Raw genomic sequence first — 22,236 nt, 5'->3', positions numbered from 1 at the left:
CGTTCCCAGTATTTAATATTCCAGTATTTAATCTTAGAAATGTAGTCAACACTGAAGAAATTAAGATCAAAGCCTTGTTTCAGTTTTTCAATGAACCAGGATTGATAAAGAGAATAGAGTCTAAAGTTTACTTGGTTTTTATTTCTTTATTTTACTCCCTAGTACCATATAGACGAACTCTGATCCACACTCCAGCACAGTAGATGGCGGTAATACAACTTGAACGTTTACCTGCCACCCGCCAATAAATAAGAGGAAGGAAAAAAAGGGAAAAAAGGGGCTGGGTGTGGCGCATGCGCAGTTCAATACCGGCGGCGGCTCGAGAAGGCCGAACGAATAAGGTTAACAGAGCCAGATTAGACGGGTAGGTTTTTGTACATTTCCATCCACTTCAGCTTTTTAAAGCGTTGACGTGTCCTGGTGGAAAGTGTAAGGAGTTGTAGGCGCTGCCAAAAGTTGGGGGGGGAAAACGGCGTTTGACCCTCTAGCGAACGTTAGATGTCATTGGCGTGCTAGTTAGTTGTCAGCTAACCCAGCTAGCCTGCGTTAGCCGGTTAATTTTCGACCGTAGGTCCGGTTAAAGCGACTTAAAGTTGTTTTGTGAGTTGTGAATACGTCGGGGATAACGGCTCGTCTCATAGTCTAGTAACTGTCTAATGTAGTTACGTGTCGAGCCGCTGTGGCTGGTGCAGTGTAGCTAAGTGGCAATAGCCTCCGAAAGTCTTCTCGTTTGTTCAATTGACAGCCTTTTGCATGCATGGTCAAGCAATCGTAGTTTCTATTCATTTCATATCATCAACTATGAGAGTGCAAAACGTGGGAACCTACGTCACGCATTTGAAGCTAGCCCAAAAACTAAAGGTGGTGTCAGACGTGTTCTAAAAAGCACCAAAACATCGAGCCCAGAAATGCATACAATGTGTCATAATTAAAATGATCGTAATCACGGAGTCGGTGGCTCAGACCAACTCGGTCTTGACCACGCACATCGAAAGATTTGCAGTCGTGAATATAGAACAGGCTTAATATTTGCGGTTGTCGGAACTGACTTTTTTCTGCGAAGATGGCGAAGGAAAAACATAAAAAAATCACTCTTAAGACACCGCACACGACATAACTGCTCAGGGTAATCTTTCAGATATTTGACTGTTGAACTTTTGATTTAACAAAATTAATAATATAATAATACATTTTTATTTTTTATTATTATTGTAAGGGTCCTCAAATGCTCAAATTAGGTCCGGCGTTCAGTATGTGTGTACCCAGATTTCATATGGCGCTCGGACGACATGGACACTGACGTGGAAATGGCATCACCATCCCTGCTGTAAAATGCGCACACTATTGTCAATTCAGCCGTGAATCGTTACACAACCCATCGTTCATTTCTGTCCAAATTTGCATCAATGGTACGTACCGTGCCGTTTTGTGTGTCTTCTCAGGTGGGACAATGAGTCAGAGTAAGGACAATGCCCGACTCAAGAGCTACAAGAACAAGTCGCTCAACACAGACGAAATGAGGAGACGGCGGGAAGAGGAGGGCCTGCAGCTCCGTAAGCAAAAGAAGGATGAACAGGTGAATAGAATAATTCAACGGTGTACACTGCTTAGCAAATTCATTTATTTGTTGATTTTTTTTTTTTATATATTCCAGCTGTTTAAAAGGAGAAATGTTGCAACGGCGGAAGACGACTGTGGCGCGCTGGAAGATGATGGAATGGCTGACAGCGGCTGCCTGGAGTCCCAGGCAAACAAGGTGGACCCACTCCTGGTGAGGGGCATTAAACACATAATGCCCTCCATTAATTCATACATGCAAATCAGTCACCCTTCGACAAAATTTGCCGTTTTGAACTCAAAATAGGCCATTTACGTAACTCGTATCGATCCGATGAGTATTTCCCGGGGGAGGGGGGTCGCCGTCACTGATGTCATAGGCCGTTTCGTACTCTTTGAACGCTGGCAGCTATTACCATTCCACACATCCACCATCCACACACAGACGTAATTGTGAATATTACTCCGCGCCGGACAAATATGCGGCCTGAGGTTCTACCTGTGCGCTCCAAGTCACAGGAGTTGACGAAACCGGAAAAAAAACTTCTGCTGTTAATAAGTCACGGTACTTTTACGCCGTTACAATGATCTAAATGTCGCTCGCTACTTTTATTTATCAATTGTTGCTTATTTATCAACTATTTAATGCGGAAGACTACGACTTCGACTTCAGCATGGGGCGCTGTATGCGTCATCCAATTTAAGCACTTTTAGTTCACCAATCAAACGACACAAGAAAGTCATATGACGTCTTCCCTTGGGCTTCTCAGGACATAGGTCGTCGTTACCATGAAGGCAACGGCGCGCTACTCTTGTTTACATTTAGCTGAACAAAAACAACACCTTTCGTGTATTGTAGTATTTGTCTGGCGCTGTCTGCCCAAACGTGGCTATATTTCAGCTCACTTATAACTTGAGAAAACACCGTGGAGTAAATTGCAGATGTGTTTTTTTGGGAGTATTGACTGCGCATACACACATACACACACACAGCAACATCAGTATTTGCACATGCACATTTAATTTGTTCAATTGATGTTCATGCTGTGGTAAAAACAACAACCAGAAGTTACTCACTATTTACTCAGGACTTGAGTGATCATTTCACTGTGTACTTTTTACTCTTAAGTAATTTTTTGGAGGACTACAATTTACTTTTACTTGAGTCACATGATTGTCAAGTAACAGTACTCATACTTGAGGACAATGTTTGGCTACTCCACCCACCAAGTAAACTTTTTGCTCATCAGATCAGCCCGTGTTGTATTTTGTTGCGCTGGTCTTTTGTATTTTTGCGTTGAGGTGCTGCGGTTGTGGTCCCAAGTGGAACCGCGAAGCACACGGATTTCTCCCCCCCCCCCCCCCCCCCCCAAGACCCCTCCTAATTTTATTCATTTATTGTTTGGTCATCTTTTTCATGCCTTTGGTGTTTGCATGTCTGATTAATTGAGACAGATGGTTCAATCCATTCATTCTTTGTGCAGGGTGGCATTATCTCTGGGGATATGACTCAAATGATCTTTTGCACTACTCCTGAGCAGCAACTCATCGGTACCCAGCGATTTCGGAAACTCCTCTCGAAAGGTAATGGGCTGTGTTATCGTTCCTCTGTGTCAAATACAGGCAACGTCACCCAAAGCTGTATGCAAGGCTCAATGTGCCGTATTCCAGTGGACCAGTCAGGGAACGGTTTCATGCGATAGGCCGACTGACTGATTACAAGTTTGAAGAAACCTGTTCTGCTAATTAGATGGCAGACTTTGTTTGAGCGTGTCCCTATGGTCAAATTATTTCCAATCTTTTTTGTACAGGCCTGTTTCATGAGTTTTTTTTTTTTTAAATAAATCTGTTGAACTACAATTCAAAAGGAACGTCTGACTTTCATTGGTTAATTTTAATTAAGTTTACATTTAGTATTACACACGTTGACAAAGTTGTTGGGACCCCTCTGTTAGTGAAAGAAAAACCCACAGTGGTCACATAAAACTTGAATCTGACAAAAGTAATGATGACTAAAAATGTGATGAAAATTAACCAATAAAATCAGACTTTCCTTTTGAATCGCGGTTCAACCGAATTCATGTAAAAAGCAAACTCATGAAACCAGGGTTCCTATGAAAGTATGGAAAAGTTTGCAATTTGATTTCATACGTTTCAAGGTCTGTAAAAACAATGCCATCCATCCATCCATTTTCTAACCGCTTAGCCGAGGTCGGGTCGCGGGGGCAGTAGCTTTAGCAGGGACGCCCAGACTTCCCACTCCCCGGCCACTTCATCCAGCTCTTCCAGTGGGATCCCGAGGCGTTCCCAGGCCAGCCGAGAGACATAGTCTCTCCAGCGTGTCCTGGGTCGTGCCCGGGGTCTCCTTCCGGTGGGACGTGCCCGGAACACCTCACCAGGGAGGCATCCGAATCAGATGCCCCAGCCACCTCATCTGGCTACTCTCAATGTGGAGGAGCAGCGGTCCTACTCTGAGCCCCATCCCGGATGAATGTGCTTCTCACCCTATCTCTAAGAGAGAGCCCGGATACCCTGCGGAGGAGACTCATTTCGGCTGCTTGGATCCGAGATCTTGTTCTTTCGGTCACCCACCCGCAGCTCGTGACCGTAGGTGAGCGGTGAACGTAGATCGACCGGTAAATTGAGAGCTTCGCTTTTCGGCTTAGCTCCTTCTTTACCACAACGGACCGATACAAAGTCCGCATCACTGCAGACGCTGTACCGATCCGCCTGTCGATCTCCCGTTCCATTCTTCCCTCACTTGTGAACAAGACCCCAGGTTACTTGAACTCCTCCACTTAGGGCAGGATCTCATCCCCGACCCGGAGAGGGCACGCCACCCTTTTCCGACTGAGGACCATGGTCTCAGATTTGGAGGCGCTGCTTCTCATCCCAGCCGCTTCACACTTGGCTGCGAACCGCTCCAGTGAGAATTGGAGATCACGGCTTGATGAAGCGAACAGAACCACGTCATCTGCAAAAAGTAGAAATGCAATACCGAGGCCACCAAAACCGGACCCCCTCTACGCCTCGGCTGCACCTAAAAACACCGGAAACGAGTCCGACTTACTGCTGGCAATGCGGACCAAACTCTGACACCAGTCGTACAGGGACCGAACAGCCCGTATCAGGGGGTTCGGTACCCCATACTCCCGAAGCACCCCCCCACAGGACTCCCCCGAGGGACACGGTCGAACGCTTTCTCCAAGTCCACAAAACACATGTAGACTGGTTGGGCGAACTCCCATGCACCCTCGAGGACCCTGCCGAGGGTGACGTACTGGTCCACTGTTCCACGGCCAGGATGAAAACCACACTGCTCCTCCCGAATCTGAAATTTGACTTCCAGACAGACTCTACTCTCCAGCACCCCCGAATAGACCTTACCAGGGAGGCTGAGGAGTGTGATTCCCCCTGTAGTTGGAACACACCCTCCGGTCCCCCTTCTTAAATAGGGGGACCACCACCCCAGTCTGCCAATCCAGAGGCACTGTCCCCGATGTCCACGCGATATTACAGAGGCGTGTCAACTAGGACAGCCCCACAACATCCAGGGACTTTAGGAACTCCGGGCGAATCTTATCCAACCCCAGCGCCTTGCCACCGAGAAGCTTTTTAACCACCTTGGTGACCTCAACCCCAGAGATAGGAGAGCCCGCCTCAGAGAACCCAGACTCTGCTTCCTCATGAGAAGGCGAGTCAGTGGAGTTGAGGAGGTCTTCGAAGTATTCTCCCCACCGACTCACAACATCCCGAGTCGAGGTCAGCGGCGCCCCGTCCCCGCTATACACAGTGTTGATGGTGCACTGCTTCCCCCTCCTGAGATGCTGGATGGTGGACCAGAATTTCCTCGAAGCCGTCCGGAAGTCCTTCTCCGTGGCCTCACCGAACTCCCTTTTTTTTTTTTGCTTCAGCTAACACCAAAGCTGCATTCCGCTTGGCCAGCCGGTACCCATCAGCTGCCTCAGGAGTCCCACAGGCCAAAAAGGCCCGATAGGACTCCTCCTTCAGGTTGACTGCATCCCTCGGTTCGGGGATTGCCGCCACGACAGGCACCGACCACCATACGACCACAGCTCTGGTCGGCTGCCTCAGCAATGGAGGCGCGGAACATGGTCCTCTCGGACTCTATGTCCCCCGCCTCTCCCGGAACATGAAGTTCTGTCGGAGGTGCGAGTTGAAACTCCTTCTGACAGGGGATTATAATAAGTATACCCACACCTGCTCGGCGCCTCTCACCGTGGGCAACTCCAGAGTGGAAAAGAGTCCAACCCCTCTTGAGAGGACTAGTATCAGAGCCCAAGCTGTGCGTGGAGGCGTGTCCGACTATATGTACTCGGAACATCTCGACCTCACACACCAACTCGGCTGCTTCCCTGCCAGAGAGGTGACATTCCACGTCCCTAGAGCCAGCTTCTGTAGCCGGGGATTGGATCGCCAAAGTCCCTGCCTTCAGCCACCGCCCAGCTTACACCGCACCTGACCTCCCACAAATGGTGAGCCCATGGGAAGGGGGACCCACGTTACCCTTTCGGGCCTTGCCCGGCCGCGGGCCCCGTGAGTTCAGGCCCGGCCACCAGGCGCTCTCCTTCGAGCCCCACCGCCAGGCCTGGCTCCAGAAGGGGGCCCGGGTGACCGGTGCAAGGCAAAAAGTCTTCCTGAATTGTTTGTCATCATAGGGATTTTTGGAGCTGTGCTTTGTCTGGTCCCTCACCTAGGACCTGTTTTTCATGGGTGACCCTGCCAGGGGCATAAAGCCCCAGACAACGTAGCTCATCTTAGCTGACTGTATACATTTTTTATTTTTATTTTTTTTAAATGTGGTAGGAAGGGCAGCTACAATGTTTGGCGAGACCACAATTCTCGATTCTGATTGGCTCAGAAAATTCCATACCTTTGAATGGTGCAAGTACTTCCTGTCAAAAATCCCTACATTGTTCCAAATTCATGGGCAGCACCCTTAGCCGTTAGATTACACGAGCAAACCTTCACTGTTGATGTTTTGAATGATACTCTGCAACAGTTTTATGCCGCTGTCCAGTCAACCACGACTGACAGAGAATACAACGTTGCCAGCCTAAGAGCTTGTATCAAATGTCACACATTTGTAAAGAATCATACATGCAAATCAGTCGCCTTTCGGCGAAATTGCTCGTTTGTGTGAATCGTATAAATCTGAGTTTTTGTTTTTTTTGTTTTTGTTTTTTTGATGAGGGTCGCTGTCGTCATAGGCTGTATCTGTTATTCCTTGTAAGCTGGAAGCTAGATCAATTCCACCCGTATCCGCCATCCACACGTAATTTCTGAATATTACTCCGCGGCGGACTAACATGCAAGCGCATCAGCCTGACGGTCCGCTCGGGATTTGCTTGTGTAAGTCACATGAGTTGACGAAACCAGAAAAAAAAACTTCCGCCGCTTCTGCTATGACCCGAAAAAATTACATGACAAAAGAACTGCAGCGCAGACGCTCATCAGGTAAATCCCATTAGTGTTAGCCAGTTATTTCACCCTACGATGAAATGCTAATAATTTTGGCAAGGTTATCTCCACTATATCCTAATGATTGATTAATATGAATGCATGTCAAACTAACGCGCAGCAATCTATCGACTAAACTACATGAAACACATGCTCTAGCTAATAACGACGCCTAAGCTAGTGTGAGCGGACATCCTCTACCGCTTTTACATTAAAGCAACATATTTGCTCATCACCGATAGTATGAAGGGCTACATGACCTGTGACACCCCCCATTGAAAAATGACATCAATGGCAGTGAATGATTTAATTCTCTTATCATCCACAGAGCCTAATCCACCCATCGACGAAGTCATCGCCACTCCCGGTGTGGTTGAGCGCTTTGTGGAGTTCCTGAAAAGGAGAGAAAACTGCACGTTGCAGGTACAGTATGACGCGTTGGATGCCAGCCTTTCTGTCCGTCTTCATCTATTGATTTCACCTCCGTCTTGTTGTAGTTTGAGGCTGCATGGGTGCTTACAAACATCGCATCGGGCACCTCCCACCAGACGCGGGTAGTCATCCAGGCCGGCGCTGTGCCCATTTTTGTAGAGATGCTCAGCTCAGATTTTGAAGACGTACAAGAGCAGGTGAGGAAATCCCTTGTTGCTGACACCGTTCAACTGTAATCTTGTATTTTTGTAATCTGTATTTTTTTTTTAGCATTTAAGTGACCTTGGTATGCGTTTTCCAGGCTGTGTGGGCACTGGGTAACATAGCAGGAGACAGCACAGAATGCCGAGACTTTGTTGTTGACTGCAACATTCTGCCTTCACTGCTGCAGTGAGTAGCAACTAACAGCGTCTCATTTGTTCTTGTAGACATAATTTATAACTCCTATGGAAATGCATCTTGCAGGTTATTGGCTAAACAGACTCGTCTAACAATGATGAGGAATGCAGTGTGGGCGCTCTCAAACCTGTGCAGGGGGAAGAATCCTCCTCCTGACTTCACAAAGGTAAAACATATACACAATGTTAACACATTACACTTTTATTTCTTACCCAGAATGTCCAAACCTTTCCCCCCAATGTACAGAAAAAAAATTAACTTTATGAAAAATGTAATATAAAAACAGATGCCAAGTATTCCGATTTGGAAGTATTTTGTTCAGAGCAGTTGCTCTATGTTACGATAAAGTCTTAGTTAGCGACTAGGGGCTATCACACACTTGGCGTCTCAGTGCCGCGGCAAGCTAGCTAAATTTATATGTGGGGGAAACCCTGAACAGAATCGCACTTTACTTCATGCTGCCAGGCAGGATTTAATGGAGCCATAAATTCACAAGTTAATGCCTGAATTAGAAAACAACCAACTGTTCCATAATCCTAACGTATTTAGTAGTAATTTGAATTATTGTATTTTTTGAAAGCAGCTACACTGTTCAAATCTCTAGACCCATGTATTAAGTCAAATAGCCTGATGCATGCAAAAATTTGTCAACTCTTTTTCACTTTTTACTGTTTTTGTCAGCATTTACTTTTGAGTAGTTTACAAATGCCCAGTTGCTACAAATGGATCTTTTCAATAACTAGTAAATATGACGAGTCATTTCATCTCACTTTGATCATCCATCCATCCATTCTGTGTACCGCTTATCCTCCTGACAGGTCGCTTTAGTATGTGCTGGAGCATAGTCTACTGGCTTTGCGTGAGAGGCAAGGCACACACTGAACTGGTCACCAGCCAATCGCAGGGCACATGCACTGTAAAAACAAACAACCATTCACATTCACATCTACGGGCAATTTAGAGTCTTCAATGAATCTACCTTTCTTCTTTTTGGAATAATGTGGGAGGAAATCAGTGTGGATAAAAACATTTTTAAACATAATCATCCAACAGAAAAAGTTGAGGCTAGTAAAAATGCAAAGGGCCTGGTGACTCTGGGAAGCCACTAGCCACAGTGGGTGATGAGCAAAAAAGTGTCAAGCCCTAAGTGGAATCTATGTTTTCGTAGGCCCCAGTGTTTGTGCAATTCGGTTTTTGATGACAATTTTTGTAAAAATGTTGTCCCACTTTGCACACATCCGCTCGGCTTTCATACCAAAAAAAAAACCTGACTCAACCCGTCATTTCCCGGAATTGATGTGCCATGCAATGTGAAATTCGGTTTTCAATGGCATTTTACGTTGAAATTTTGTCAGTTTTCATCCAAAAAAAACTTGACCAGTTGTTTCTCAGAATCATTGCGCCATGCAATGTGCTCGTGACTCAATCAGCCTTTGTTTCGTGTTGATCAAGCATCATCCCGCGTGTTCATCTGAAGCATTTTGTTAATTGCGTTAAAAAGGTTCAACATACGACAAGGCGTATTCCACAATGCAAGCTTTTATGAACAATTCAAGGCAATAGTAACCCTCCAGGTCTTCTCAGCCCACTCGGGCAACATTGGCGTATTACATCCTGTCCAAAGTCAGGTCTTCAAAATAAAACCATACAGAATAATAATAATAACAGTTTCACCACACTTTATTTGGCCCCATGGTGGCTTATTGAGCAGTCACACTTAATAGACAATCTTAAAATTGTTTTAGTGTAATTGGTAAGTAAACCATCATGGGGCCAATGAAAGTATGGTGAAACTGTTCTCATACTGGCGTGCCTTGACTTTGAGGCCCTGATTTTTGACAGGATGTTTTACGCTGATGTTGCCCCGACTTGCCTGAGTGTTGCCGAGTAGATCGGGAGTTTTATTACCTCCATATTATTAAAAGCTTGCATTGTGGAATATCCCTTGCATGTTGAATATTTAACCATGATTACACAATATGACACAGTTCTGAGTGCCAGCCATTTGCAGGGGTCTACAATAACATTTGCACTGGTAGACCAGATTTGGTCGCACCCTTTTTGGGGGGAGGTACAGCATGACCATACATGCATGCATGCATGGTCATGCATAATCTATATTGCACAAAAAACCAACCAGCTTCAAACAGACAGTCCCTCATTAAATGGTTACATCCAAAACTTGAACAACAATCTTGGCTAGAACTGGAACAGAGACTGCAATAGCACCAAACTCTCAGACCTCCCATTTATCAGCACAAGTATCAAACGCCACAGTGTTAAGAATCTGATTAATGCTGACACTTTATCAGCTTGGTAGAAACCACACAATCTCAGTCAGCATCATATCATTCCTCCCCATTCTGGCAGAATCCCGATTTTGTGATTAACAAAATACCCCTTTACTGCAGCACATGAGAACATCGTGGAATTGACCGCCAACATCACTTCTTCAAAAATAATGTATTCATGTCATGTAAAAGCTTATTCCAAGAATTTCAAATTAAAGCAGTTCACTGCCTTGAATACTGAACAGTAATCCTTAAAAAGATTTCCAACACACAAATACTTTTGAACTACCTGTTTTTGTTCATAAAATGCTGGAACTAGTCCCACACAAAAATCTCAAAAAAGTAGAAAGTACAAAAATGGCTCCTCCCTTTCCCATCCTTGCTGTGTTTCATATGCCATCACGAGTCTTCAATCAAGATAATAGTGATGTTAACCTGCTTCGGAAGTCATATTTATTTCACGCATCTGCATATAAAACTAGCTATTTTCTGTCAAATGTGTACTTTAACATTTTCAGATGTCTGGAACAGATAATTGGATTTATATTATTTACAGTGGGAACTATTACTTTGGTTTTCTTCTTATTATTATATTGAGTCACGAGCACGGCATGGCGCAATTATTATAGTATTATCATTATATCGTATTTTGTTTTATTTAGACTTTCTGGAATCGATTAATCACGAAAATCGAGGTTCCACTGTACTTAACTGTCATATAAGGACGAATGAAAGGCGAATGTCAGTCATTGTGTTCATCTCTGGTCATGTCTGGCACAGGTGTCCCCGTGTCTCAGCGTGCTTTCATGGCTGCTGTTCGTCAATGACACAGACATCATGGCTGATGCATGCTGGGCTCTCTCATACCTGTCAGATGGCCCCAACGACAAAATCCAGGCCGTCATCGACTCGGGGGTTTGTCGCAGGCTGGTGGAGTTATTGATGTAAGCCTTACTTTATGCGGGTGTGGGTGGATAATGTAAATTGAATTAATTCCTTCCAAGCTCATAAAACCTTTATAGGCAATTTCAGCAAGAAATGTTGCAGTTTTTCGGAGACTTCTGGAGACTCAGACTTCCACCAGAACAGGAGATGTTTGCCACTATGCGTCAAGACCACAAATGAATAGCGCTTATGTCAAGCCAACTCTGTTTAATTTAACCATAACCCCCAATAGGGTTAGACGATCTTTTGAATATATTACTCAAGTATATCTGTCAGGACCGTTTATATTTTTCTTCATAAATCAGGAAAGCGGCTTCTCTAATTCAAAGCGCCTCCTTGCTGGTGCAGCGTTAAACTGAGCACATAACGGGGAACAGCATGGAGCTCCTTTCCAAAAAAAGCACAATTTCAAAAGTCATTTGGAATTGGTTTGGCTTTGCAGCATCAGAAGTTGAGCAAACATGGGCGGAATCATTTTCACATTTTTTGACAAGGAGCTTCGTGGAAGGCAATTGTGGAGTCAAATGTGCTGCATATTGTCCAAGACACATTTATATGGTGAAAAAGTGAGGATTTTGAAGTTATATTTTTTTGGAGGTGGAGTGGTAGAATGGGCTCAAGTAGTGTTGTTCGCAAATGGCACGTTCAAACAAACATCTTTCTGAGTGAAAGTACTGAATGGAATCACTATGAACTGATTGGTTCCTTTTTCAGTTCAATTGAGCTCAGCCGCAAGCGTGAGCCGCACGAGAAACTGCGTCGCAACTTGCAGGGAGGCGTGGTGGTGGCTTAGCTCGGAGGGGCTGCCAACGAGGCGGTTTGCTTCGTGAACCTCTGTCTCGCCGTCTAGTGGCTACGACTGTCCGTCAAAATGTCTTGAAACCGGGCTGCGCGATAAAATTATAAAGATACATACAGTGGGTACGGAAATTATTCAGACCCCCATAAATTTTTCACTCTGTTATATTGCAGTCATTTTTCTTTTTTTTTTCCCTCATTAATCTACAACCCCAATTCCAATGAAGTTGGGACGTTGTTTAACATAAATAAAAACAGAATACAATGATTTGCAAATCATCTTCAACCTATATTTAATATAATACACTACAAAGATATTTAATGTTCCAACTGATAAACGTTATTGTTTTTAGCCAATAATCATTAACTTAGAATTTTATGACTGCAAGACGTTCCAAAAAAGCTGGGGCAGGTGGCAAAAAAGAGTGAGAAAGTTGAGGAATGCTCATCAAACACACGTTTGGAACATCCCACAGGTGAACAGGCTCATTGGGAACAGGTGGGTGCCGTGATTGGGTAGAAAAGGAGCTTCCCTGTATTCACAAGTCATTCACAAGCAAAGATGGGGCAAGGTTCGCCTCTTTGTGAACAAGTGCGTGAGAAAATAGTCGAACAGTTTAAAGACAATGTTCCTCAACGAACAATTGCAAGGAATTTAGGGATTTCATCATCTACGGTCCATAATACCATCCAAAGGTTCAGAGAATCTGGAGAAATCACTGCATGTAAGCGGCAAGGCCGAAAACCAACATTGAATGCCCGTGACCTTCGATCCCTCAGGCGGCACTGCATCAAAAACCGACATCAATGTGTAAAAGATTTCACCGCATGGCCTCAGCAACACTTCAGAAAACCAATGTCAGTGAATACAGTTGGGCGCTACGTCCGTAAGTGCAACTGGAAACTCTACTATGCAAAGCAAAAGCCATTTATCAACAACACCCAGAAATGCTGCCAGCTTCTCTGGGCCCGAGCTCATCTAAGTTGCTATGTGGAACCGGGAGGAGCGCTGTTTCCATCATCACAGCATGTGACTAAAACGGACCAATCACAAGAGATGATCTCCGCGGCATCCTACGCACAGCAACAATTTTTGCCGTGCGTGCGTCAAGCTACGCAGAGGGGCCGCACGGGCCATTTCATCGGTCACATGATGCAATGCGGGCATTGTCGGCCGCACGAGTATAAAGAGGCCTTAAGGAATTGTCTGCAGACCTCTGAGACTGGATTGTATCAAGGCACAAATCTGGCGAAGGATACGAAAGAATTTCAGCAACATTGAAGTTCCTAAAAAGCACTGTGGTCTCGATTAGTCGGAAATGGAAGATTGTGTCAAGGCACAAATCTCGGGAAGGATGCAAAATAATTTTAGCAGCATTGAAGGTCCCGAAAAGGACTGTGGTCTTGATTATTGGGAAATGGAAGAAGTTTGGAACCGCCGGGACCATTCCTAGATCTGGCCGTCCGACAAAGCCGAGTAGCCCGGAAGAACGGCCATGGTCAGAGAGGTGAACAAGAACCCTAATCACTAAGGCGGAGCTCCAGTGTTCTCTTGCGGAGATGGAAGACGACCGCTGCCAAATATAGAGAAATTCTTCGAGAACTTGCTCTAGAACTCAGACTATGGCGTCGATTCACCTTCCAACACAACAATGACCCAAAGCACACAGCCAAGATAATAAAGGAGTGGCTTCAGGAGCAGCCTGTGAATGTCCATGAGCGGCCCAGCCACAGCCCGTACTCGAATCCTATCGAACGTCTCCGGAAAGACCAGAAAATGGCTGTCCGCAGACGCTGCCTCTCCAACTAAATTGACCTCGAGAGTATCTGCAGAGAAGAATGGGAGGAAAATGCAGATATGTCAAGCTCGGAGAGACATACCCAAGAAGACTTGAGGCTGTGATTGCTGGCAAAGGTGCTTTAACAAAATATTAAGCCAAGGGTGTGACTACTTATGTACCTATTATGTTTAAATGTTTACAACTTCAATAAATTTGCACAACTGTTTGAAAATGTGCCCTGCGATTGGCTGGCAACCAGTTCAGGGTGTACCCCGCCCTCCTGCCCGATGATAGCTGGGATAGGCTCCAGCGCTCCCTTGTGAGGATAAGCAGCTCAGATAATGGATGGATAGATGGATGTTTGAAAGTGTTTTTACTTTGTCATTATGGGATGTTTTATATAGATGGATTTATTTATTTTTTTAGAAAACTATACTCAAATCGGCTAAATAGCAAAATGTGGAAAAATTTGAAGGGTTGTGAATACTTTCTGGTGGCACTGCATGAAGCATATCACAGAAAAGGAAATTTAAAAAAACAAAACGGTTTTAATCATGTTGTTCACCTTTTGTTTTTATTAAAGGGGGGAGCAACATCGCCCCCGCCCTGCCCACCCCATAAAAAAAATGTTCACTGCTAGAAGTAACACTTGATTACCAAGCCGCCAAATTGTACACAATTTCTGTAGCGGAAGAATGCAAGAAGGCATGTGGTGCATCACCAAACAAATATCTGTTCGCTGATGCTAATCTTTGCTAGCACTGCAGCTCTGCTTAGCTTTTGGCTTTGACATGATAGTGCTTCCCTGTAGTACGGCTGTCACTTGAAAATTAAGCCTAGTTGACCAGTCATGGGCTGACAAACTGTGGGGCCTGGCATTATCTATATTAGCCACACTGTTACAGCACAGTGGGACAATTATCACAACTGCTCCATCACAAACATTTTTGGGAAGCTAAAAAAAGATTTACTTCATTTTTGCTTAGCTGGTTGGGCAGGTACTCCAGAGACCACCAAATATTTGTATACAAGTCATTAAAAAGTACATTTCATGTTCCCGCTAATATAAACAACTGTTTTGTTCCAGGCACACTCATTACAAGGTGGTGTCTCCCGCTTTACGAGCCGTTGGTAACATCGTCACCGGTGATGATTTTCAGACACAGGTAATTGCAACACGCACACACACACACGCACACAGGTTTTGCAATGTTTTTAATGTTGTTGTGATGCATGTTGTAATCTAGGTAATCCTCAACTGTTCAGCACTGCAGTCGCTTTTCCACCTACTGAACAGCCCCAAAGAGTCCATCAAAAAGGAAGCCTGCTGGACCATCTCCAACATCACAGCGGGGAACCGAGCACAAATACAGGTGTGCGACATACCGCTCAACAACACCAAAAGCACTGCGCGTGGTGCAGAGTTCATCTAATCATTCTGTCCCAGTGCAGATGGTGATTGACGCTAATCTCTTGACTCCTCTCATCAACATCCTGCAAGTGGCAGAGTTCCGCACAAGAAAGGAGGCGGCATGGGCAATTACCAACGCCACTTCAGGGGGCTCTGCAGAGCAGATCAGGTTGGACTCCTTATAGAGATATATTTCATGTTATCGTTGTTCAATAGCCTTTTAAAGGTTGAGGGTTTCTAAACATACATGATCCAATGATTATATGTTTTGTTATGAAAAAATTCTGTCACCGTATTCACTTAAATAGTGGACCCTACTCTTAACTCATTCCCTGCCAATGCTGTCCAACGACGTCATTCAGAATCCATCTATTCCCTGCCAATGCCGTCTAAAGACGTCAATGGCGTTTTTTAACGGGGATGGGTGGGGAGGGTCTTTTGCAGTTTGTGTCGTCGTCGAGTCTCTGGATAACTGCAATGAGGATTGGCACCCTGTAGAGGGCAACAATGCCTCGAGGTTAACGTCCCCCCCTCAGAGGAAGAAGAAGGAGGAGGAGGCGAGGTGCAAGAGACAATGGGAGAAAGCAAACATAATAGCAGAAAAGAGAGGAAAGAAAATCTAACAAAAAAGCTTTCGGTACTAGAAATTTATTGCAAGAAAAATATTCCTGCGACCGACAGGAATGACGCCTTAGATAATGCGGTGGAATAAAGGATGACGCTCCGAGCCTGAATAACACTCCGAGCGATCGCTTTTTTACAAAGCTACCGCTCGAAATGCCGGGCCAAATGGCGACATCCTCGGCCGCTTGCCAGCCGATCGTCTGCCGATCAGGATTTGAGTAAATGGGATCCGGAATCGTCAGATGAGTCGACTCCCTCCGGATCGCCAGCGGAGCCGCATCCCTCCGGATGATATGGAGACGAAGGTAACTCGTTTAGTGAGCAAACACCTTCCATCCTTGTTACATAATAACAGAATTTAGTCCCACTTGTTCACATTACAATGTTACATCAGTTGCCAGTACTGATTTGAATTTTCCATTTCGTCCATCTTGCAGGAATTCAACACACGCGAGTAGAACGTCTTTTACGATTGCAACGAAGAAAAGTAATGATATTTTTTTTTATCCTTGCAAAACACATCATCAATAAAAAGTATTCTGTAGTAATGGTATGTATTTTTTAAAACTTACAGGTTATGCATCCAGCAGACGTTCGACCCCCATTCCAGTTTGCAGTGCAGACAAAAAAGGTAATTGAAAGCTCTTTTTTTTCTCTCCACGTCCCACAACAGCAATTTCAACAAAGTATTTTTTTAGTAATAGTTATGTTTCTAAACTGCACAGGTTGTGCGTCGAGCAGAAGTAAGGACTGGTTTCAAGGACAATGACAACCACAAAAGACCGCCACTAAAGATTGATTTTATCCAGATGTGGGTAAAACTTAGCTAGAATTGATCAGAATCAAAATCATCTTTATTTTGCCAAGTATGTGCAAAAAACATACAAGGAATTTGTCTTCGGTAGTTGGAGCCGCTCTAGTACGACAACAGACAGTCAATTGACAGAGAACACTTTGGAGACCTAAAGACATTGACAAAAAACAGTCGCTGAGCAATAAAAGGTTGCTCATAATCTGGTAATGCCAGTCCAAATTTGTCATTCGTTTATTTATTTTTTTTGGTTCTGTTTCTTCCCCCCCCCCCCCCCCCCCCCCCCGCAAGGTAATAAAAACCTGGACTATTGCACAAACGGTAGAGGAGAATTTGGAGGAAAAACGTGCACGTGTGGGAGCCCCATTTGTTCATGCATTTTTGTCTAATGTAAGTTCTGTGCAGTTATATTTGTAAATAAATGATTTTTCTGTCAAAAGTACTTTTTCAGTGTTGTTTTATGTTCAGATGTTTGAGATTTTCACTGAAGAAAAAAAATATTGGTGTCAAAGTCATTGTTCTGCTTGATCTGTCTGCTTTTTTTGTTGCTTCCAGTAACAGATTTGCCTGAAAGTCGCCTATATTTGACTGCTGATGACTAAAGAACGGTGTAAGCTAGAGACAGACTTTTTTTTCTGATGAAAGAAGACGGTGAGATCTTTCTTTTGGTGGTTTTGGTGTTCACATAGTCATAGTACACAATATTCTGTGGGGTTTTAAAAATGAGTGAAATTGCTCGACAATGCCTGGCAGTCTATAGGGGTTCCCTGCTCAGGAACCTGCTGGCAGTGAATGAGTTAATAGTACTGGGTGTGCCCCCCTTTTCCTGTGAGAAAACAACTGGTCGTTCATCCCGAACCAGGTGCGTTTAAACTCCCGTCGTTTCATCTTCAAAAAACATTTTTGAAGATGAAGGTGATCAAACCATCAGACTTGGTTTGTTTCCTACTCTGGGCCCCCCCAGCTGGCGGACATGGCGAAAAGTTATGTTGTTGACGTTTTCCTTCCGATTGTGAGCCCCACCGCCATGCATCTCTTGACTTGTGCCTCTGGGTTTGACTTTTCAGATTGAATGTCAAGTTTAGTTTTCTTTTTGTAAGGACTTCATTGCAATGGCTGCTTGAAGCTCAGTGTTGTCTTCTTCAAACTCCTTAACTTGTTTGTGCATGTTGGTTTTGAGTTCATCTCCTGATGCAACAAGTCAAGGAGTGATAGTGACCACTGTTTCTGGAGAACCAAAAAGATGATCGTCGGTGCTTGTGGAAGAGTCTCCTTTCTTGCCCGTTCGCCAGATTGGCGAGGCAGGCGCTTGTGTCCTCCATGACAGCGGTTGAAGTAGCCTGTTGACTCGGTGAACTTTTCGAGCGGCATTGATCTGCAATAGCTGAAAAGGGCTTTTTTTGTTTGTTTCGGACCGAAAGAGCAAAAACCGCGTCCAGCGTGCGCTCGTGTACAGTATACAGTAAAAAAAGAAATACATTAAACAAAAACGCCTAGTCCACATTGAACAGTCGCCCAACCTTGCTGTTTTCTGCTGTTGGGGAACTTAGGGGGAATGCTTGTTACATGCTATTATGTGCCGCCCCAGCTCCCTACGAGCTACAGCTAACGCGGCTAAATACGATGCTGATGCTACAGAGGCAAACGAAGATCCCTGGTCAACACAGCATACTCGCTAAAGGGGGAATTAACCCTAACCCAGATGAGGTGGCTGGGGCATCTGATTCGGATGCCTCCCCGGTGAGGTGTTCCGGGCACGTCCCACCGGGAGAGACTGTCTCTCGGCTGGCCTGGGAACGCCTCGGGATCCGCCCGGAAGAGATGGATGAAGTGGCTGGGGAGAGGGAAGTCTGGCCCTCCCCGCTAAAGCTACTGCCCCCGCGACCCGACCTCAGATAAGCGGTAGAAAATGGATGGATGAAACCTGCCAATTATTAGTAAAATTGCATTTATGACGATGACTGCAGAGCTGCTAATCGATAGAAATTCCCTTCCAGATCATCCGTCCATCCGTTTTCTGTACCGATTATCCTCACTAGGGTCATGGGCGTGCTGGAGCCTATCCCATCTCTCTTCGGGCGAGAGGCGGGGTACACCCTGAACCGGTCGCCAGCCAATCGCAGGGCACATGTAAACGAACAACCTACGGGCGCTTTAGTCTTCAATCAACCTACGACGCCTGTTTTTGGGATGTGGGAGGAAACCGGAGTACCCGGAGAAAGCTCACACAGACACGGGGAAAACATGCCAACTCCACACAGACGGACGGGGCCGGGGATTTGAACCCCGCTCCTCAGAACTGTGAGGCAGATATCCACCATGCTGCCAATTTTTCTGAATTTCCATGTTTTTAAAATGGTCAAGAATATTACCGCGGGACAGTTATTGCAATATGATTTTAAAGTTAAAATAAATCTGCGTACTGTGCAATTTCCCAATCATTTTAATCGTAAATAAATTATGGCTTTAATATTTCTTTAAAGTATTGCCTCAACCTGGCAGATGCATTAGCATTCAAATGGCTTTTCTGTATGCTCTTTTTGTGTTTCCTTTATCCACTGTTGCTGCTGAAATGATGCAGATTTTCCCCTTTCACACCTCCCTCAAATAGGCGGCTACCGCAGGTAATCATCTCGGTTCGTAGACCGCTATTGTTCATTCATGGACATGAAATACTTAACATGAACACATTTGAACTCTGTTGCTAACCAAAACAGCAACACGTCAACCATGTCGTGCTGTATTAAATATGCTGTTGCGTTATATGGAGATGGTGTCAATGTATCACTGTTCAAGGATAACCGAGAACAGAGCTGCTTTGCCTCCATGCTAAGCATTATTTGCTTGTGTGTCTGCTGCCCCCTGCAGGCACCTGGTGGACCTAGGCTGCATAAAACCCCTGTGCGATTTGCTCACGCTGATGGACTCCAAAATAGTGCAGGTGGCCCTGAATGGCATCGAGAACATACTGCGGCTGGGTGAGCTGGAAGCAAAGAGGGGAGGCGGCATTAACCCCTACTGCGCACTCATCGAGGAGGCCTATGGTATGTACATAGTGTATTCGCATACTTGGCAAAATTTGCCGTTTTGAACTCAAAATAGCACATTTACGTGAATCTTATAGATCCGATGAGTTTTTCGTCGTCCTAGGCTGTTTCATACACCTTTAACTCTAGCAGCTAGATCCGTCCGCACACTGATGTAACTGTGAATGTTACTCCGCGGTGGACTAATATGCGAGCGCGTCGGCCTGAGGTTCCGCCTGCGCGCTCAGGACCTGCTTTGGATAAGTCACAAGAGTTGACGAGACCAGAAAAACACTTCGCCGCGTCTGCTGTTAAGATGTAACGGTACTTTTACTCCGTTACGATGATCTAAATGTCGCCTGCTACTTTTATTCATCGATTATTTATCAACTGTTTTGTACCCGTGACGACGACTTCGACTTCCGCATCGGTCGCTGTTCGCGCCAATCCAGTTTAAGCGCTCGTGACGTTTAAGTCTAGTTCACCAATCAAATGACACAGGAAAGTCACGTGACCTCACACGACGTCTTCTATTGGGCTTCCCGGGCATAGGTTTTAACACGAGAGAAGCGAGCCCGGGCGATTGTCGCGCCTACGTGGCGGCCTGGTTGGGAAAGTCGTCGTTGCGCGCTACCCGCGTTTACATTCGTTCATTCATCAAAAGGTAATGATTCAAAATCATTACCTTTTGAGGCTCCGATTCTCCGGAGCCCATCGTCGAATTTTCAAAATTCTTGGTTCATTGTTGTCAGGTCGAAGTGGCCGGACTCAGCATTTTGACAGACTGCCATTTTCGGGAAATCTTGCCACGATGCTACTAAAAGGTGAACGAGTGAAAGCCGAGGCAAGTTGCCCCGCCTCATCGGTCGTGTGTCATGTGCTTCAGGTCTGGACAAGCTGGAATTCCTGCAGGGCCACGAGAACCAGGACATCTACCAAAAGGCGTACGACCTGATCGAGCGCTACTTCAACACCGAGGACGAAGATGCGTCGCTGGTGCCTGCCGTCGACCTGCAGCAGCAACAGTTCCTCTTCCAGCAGTGTGAGGCGCCCATGGAAGGCTTCCAGCTATAATGCCCGTCTGGCGAGAGCGACCCATCCATACGCCCTCCTTCTCGATCTTGATGCCCAGTTCCTGGAGCGTGGGTCCGCTGTCTTGTGTGAAGCTCACCCTTTCATAATCCCCAAAACATATCCCGCTACTTTGCCGAGTGAGTGACATCGACGTCACCTAGACACTGGACTGACAGCGAGACCGCATTTTGACCTGGACTCAACTGACGAAAGGCACTTAAGACGCCCGCTTCCTCCCTCTCCCTCTCCCTCTCCCTTTCAGCCTATTGATGAACAAATGAGGACAAATTTGACTTTGTCGCTGAGGGGCAGAACTTCCATATCACCCTCGTTTGGATAACCACTGATCCTCCCGTGGAATGGGGTTTTTATTTATTTGTATTGTTTTTATCCGGCCCGCAATCGTTTCATTTTCGCAGCACTTTAGCTATAAGGACTGATGCCCGTTCGCTGTGAGTGCGAACACGTTTTACTCTTAAACTGGTCGATGACACGGTGCGTTCCGTGACGAGGATTGCTTCATCCCACCCCCTGACCTGCGACTAAAAGGGACTATCGCGTATCGTGACCTGGCACGCTAACTCCAGTCGGACAAAGTTGGCGGACATGGTGTTTCGAGTGTGTGCTCTGCTGTATGTCGTGTTGTCTTAGATATGATCATGCCAAATATTTAACTCTATTTTGGGAGGTTCGGAATCTTAGCATGGTTCGCGTGATGCCATAAATATAAAAAAAATACATAAAAAAAAAATCCAGATAATTTCAACAAAAAACTTGAAAAATCCCAGTGATCGACGGAATGTTTACCTCGAAGTTTGCTTACTATATAAATTTCAATCATTTGAAACTGACTCGTAGACTGATTTGTTTTTCTCTGTATAAGTCTAATAAGTTAATATCCGCTATGTTCATTTTCAAATTTCTTTCGATGTGCAAGGATGAGTACGGTGACGTAGAACCCCCCCTGGGAGGAGGGTTGTGTTTACGCGGGGTCTGCATGGTTGGGTTTCGAGGCGGCCGAGCTTGTGCCACAGCTTAGCTGGGGAACGGCGTGGAGGGCCCTTCGGCCCCGCTTATGCTGTGTTCACACCGGACACCAATTGGATGCGGAGTGATTACATGTAGAATCCATACAAATGGCGCAAGTTGGAACGGAATGGCACAAGGTGACAGGAAAGACGTGTGCCACGGTGAATCAGGTGAACAAGCGAAACACCGGACATTGAACTATTCGCGCCACACGATCACATCTAGTCATTGCATATGCGCGGTGCCAGCGACGTCGGGGGCAAACGGGAATATTTGCCTCACCTCTAAATTCGTGTGAAGCCGTGTTGCAAAGGCCAATCAGCAATGCATTGCACAGCTGCAGTCACAAACCACAGCTAATACCAATTACCTGAATAGTTTTTTTTGGGGGGCTCGGCGTCTGCGGCGTCTGCTTGTGGACAAGTGGCGGTCATGATTGATTGATTGATGTATTTTTCAATGTAAAGCGCTTTTAGTTGCATTTTATGCATGAAAGGCGCAATATAAAGTTTGGCTGATTGATTGAAATGTTATATTATCAATGCGGTGTTTCCATTTAACGCGGGTGAAAAGAGAG

The 22,236-nt window shown here is 45.4% G+C and overlaps 1 protein-coding gene across 6 annotated transcripts; it reads left to right on the top strand.

Moving 5' to 3' along the window:
* The first annotated feature begins 290 nt into the window (after positions 1–290).
* Positions 291–21,481, top strand: kpna1 (karyopherin alpha 1 (importin alpha 5)). 6 transcript variants are annotated; one of them, XR_009767363.1, is made up of 18 exons: positions 315–364; positions 1,252–1,327; positions 1,443–1,576; positions 1,655–1,771; positions 3,042–3,141; positions 7,367–7,461; positions 7,536–7,667; positions 7,772–7,860; positions 7,936–8,035; positions 10,941–11,104; positions 14,772–14,850; positions 14,932–15,057; positions 15,137–15,264; positions 15,861–16,024; positions 16,157–16,206; positions 16,294–16,350; positions 16,445–16,530; positions 16,856–19,376. XR_009767363.1 is itself a non-coding variant. In XM_061666140.1 (15 exons), the coding sequence occupies exons 3-15, from the start codon at positions 1,451–1,453 to the stop codon at positions 20,628–20,630; spliced, it is 1,620 nt and encodes a 539-aa protein (XP_061522124.1). In that variant the 5' UTR covers positions 315–364; positions 1,252–1,327; positions 1,443–1,450; the 3' UTR covers positions 20,631–21,481. The 6 variants fall into 6 exon arrangements, 2 of the variants coding, with proteins under 2 accessions (XP_061522125.1, XP_061522124.1); XR_009767361.1 differs by having other exon boundaries at positions 16,822–19,376; XR_009767362.1 differs by having other exon boundaries at positions 16,445–16,920; positions 17,086–19,376.
* The last annotated feature ends 755 nt before the right edge of the window (positions 21,482–22,236 follow it).

The sequence above is a fragment of the Phycodurus eques genome, chromosome 21 (genome assembly GCF_024500275.1).
Source record: "Phycodurus eques isolate BA_2022a chromosome 21, UOR_Pequ_1.1, whole genome shotgun sequence".
Lineage (NCBI taxonomy): Eukaryota > Metazoa > Chordata > Actinopteri > Syngnathiformes > Syngnathidae > Phycodurus > Phycodurus eques.
Note: the sequence above shows the minus strand (reverse complement) of the source record. Positions and strands in the feature narration are given on the sequence as shown.

What these genes read in the sequence shown, in the direction of transcription:
- kpna1 (XM_061666141.1), top strand. Translation starts at nt 1,451, where the DNA reads ATGAGTCAGAGTAAGGACAATGCCCGACTCAAGAGCTACAAGAACAAG. An exon ending in ACAAGGTGGACCCACTCCTG is followed by an intron (nt 1,772 to 3,041) that starts GTGAGGGGCATT and finishes TTCTTTGTGCAG; the next exon opens with GGTGGCATTATCTCTGGGGA. An exon ending in AGGCTGGTGGAGTTATTGAT is followed by an intron (nt 11,105 to 14,771) that starts GTAAGCCTTACT and finishes GTTTTGTTCCAG; the next exon opens with GCACACTCATTACAAGGTGG.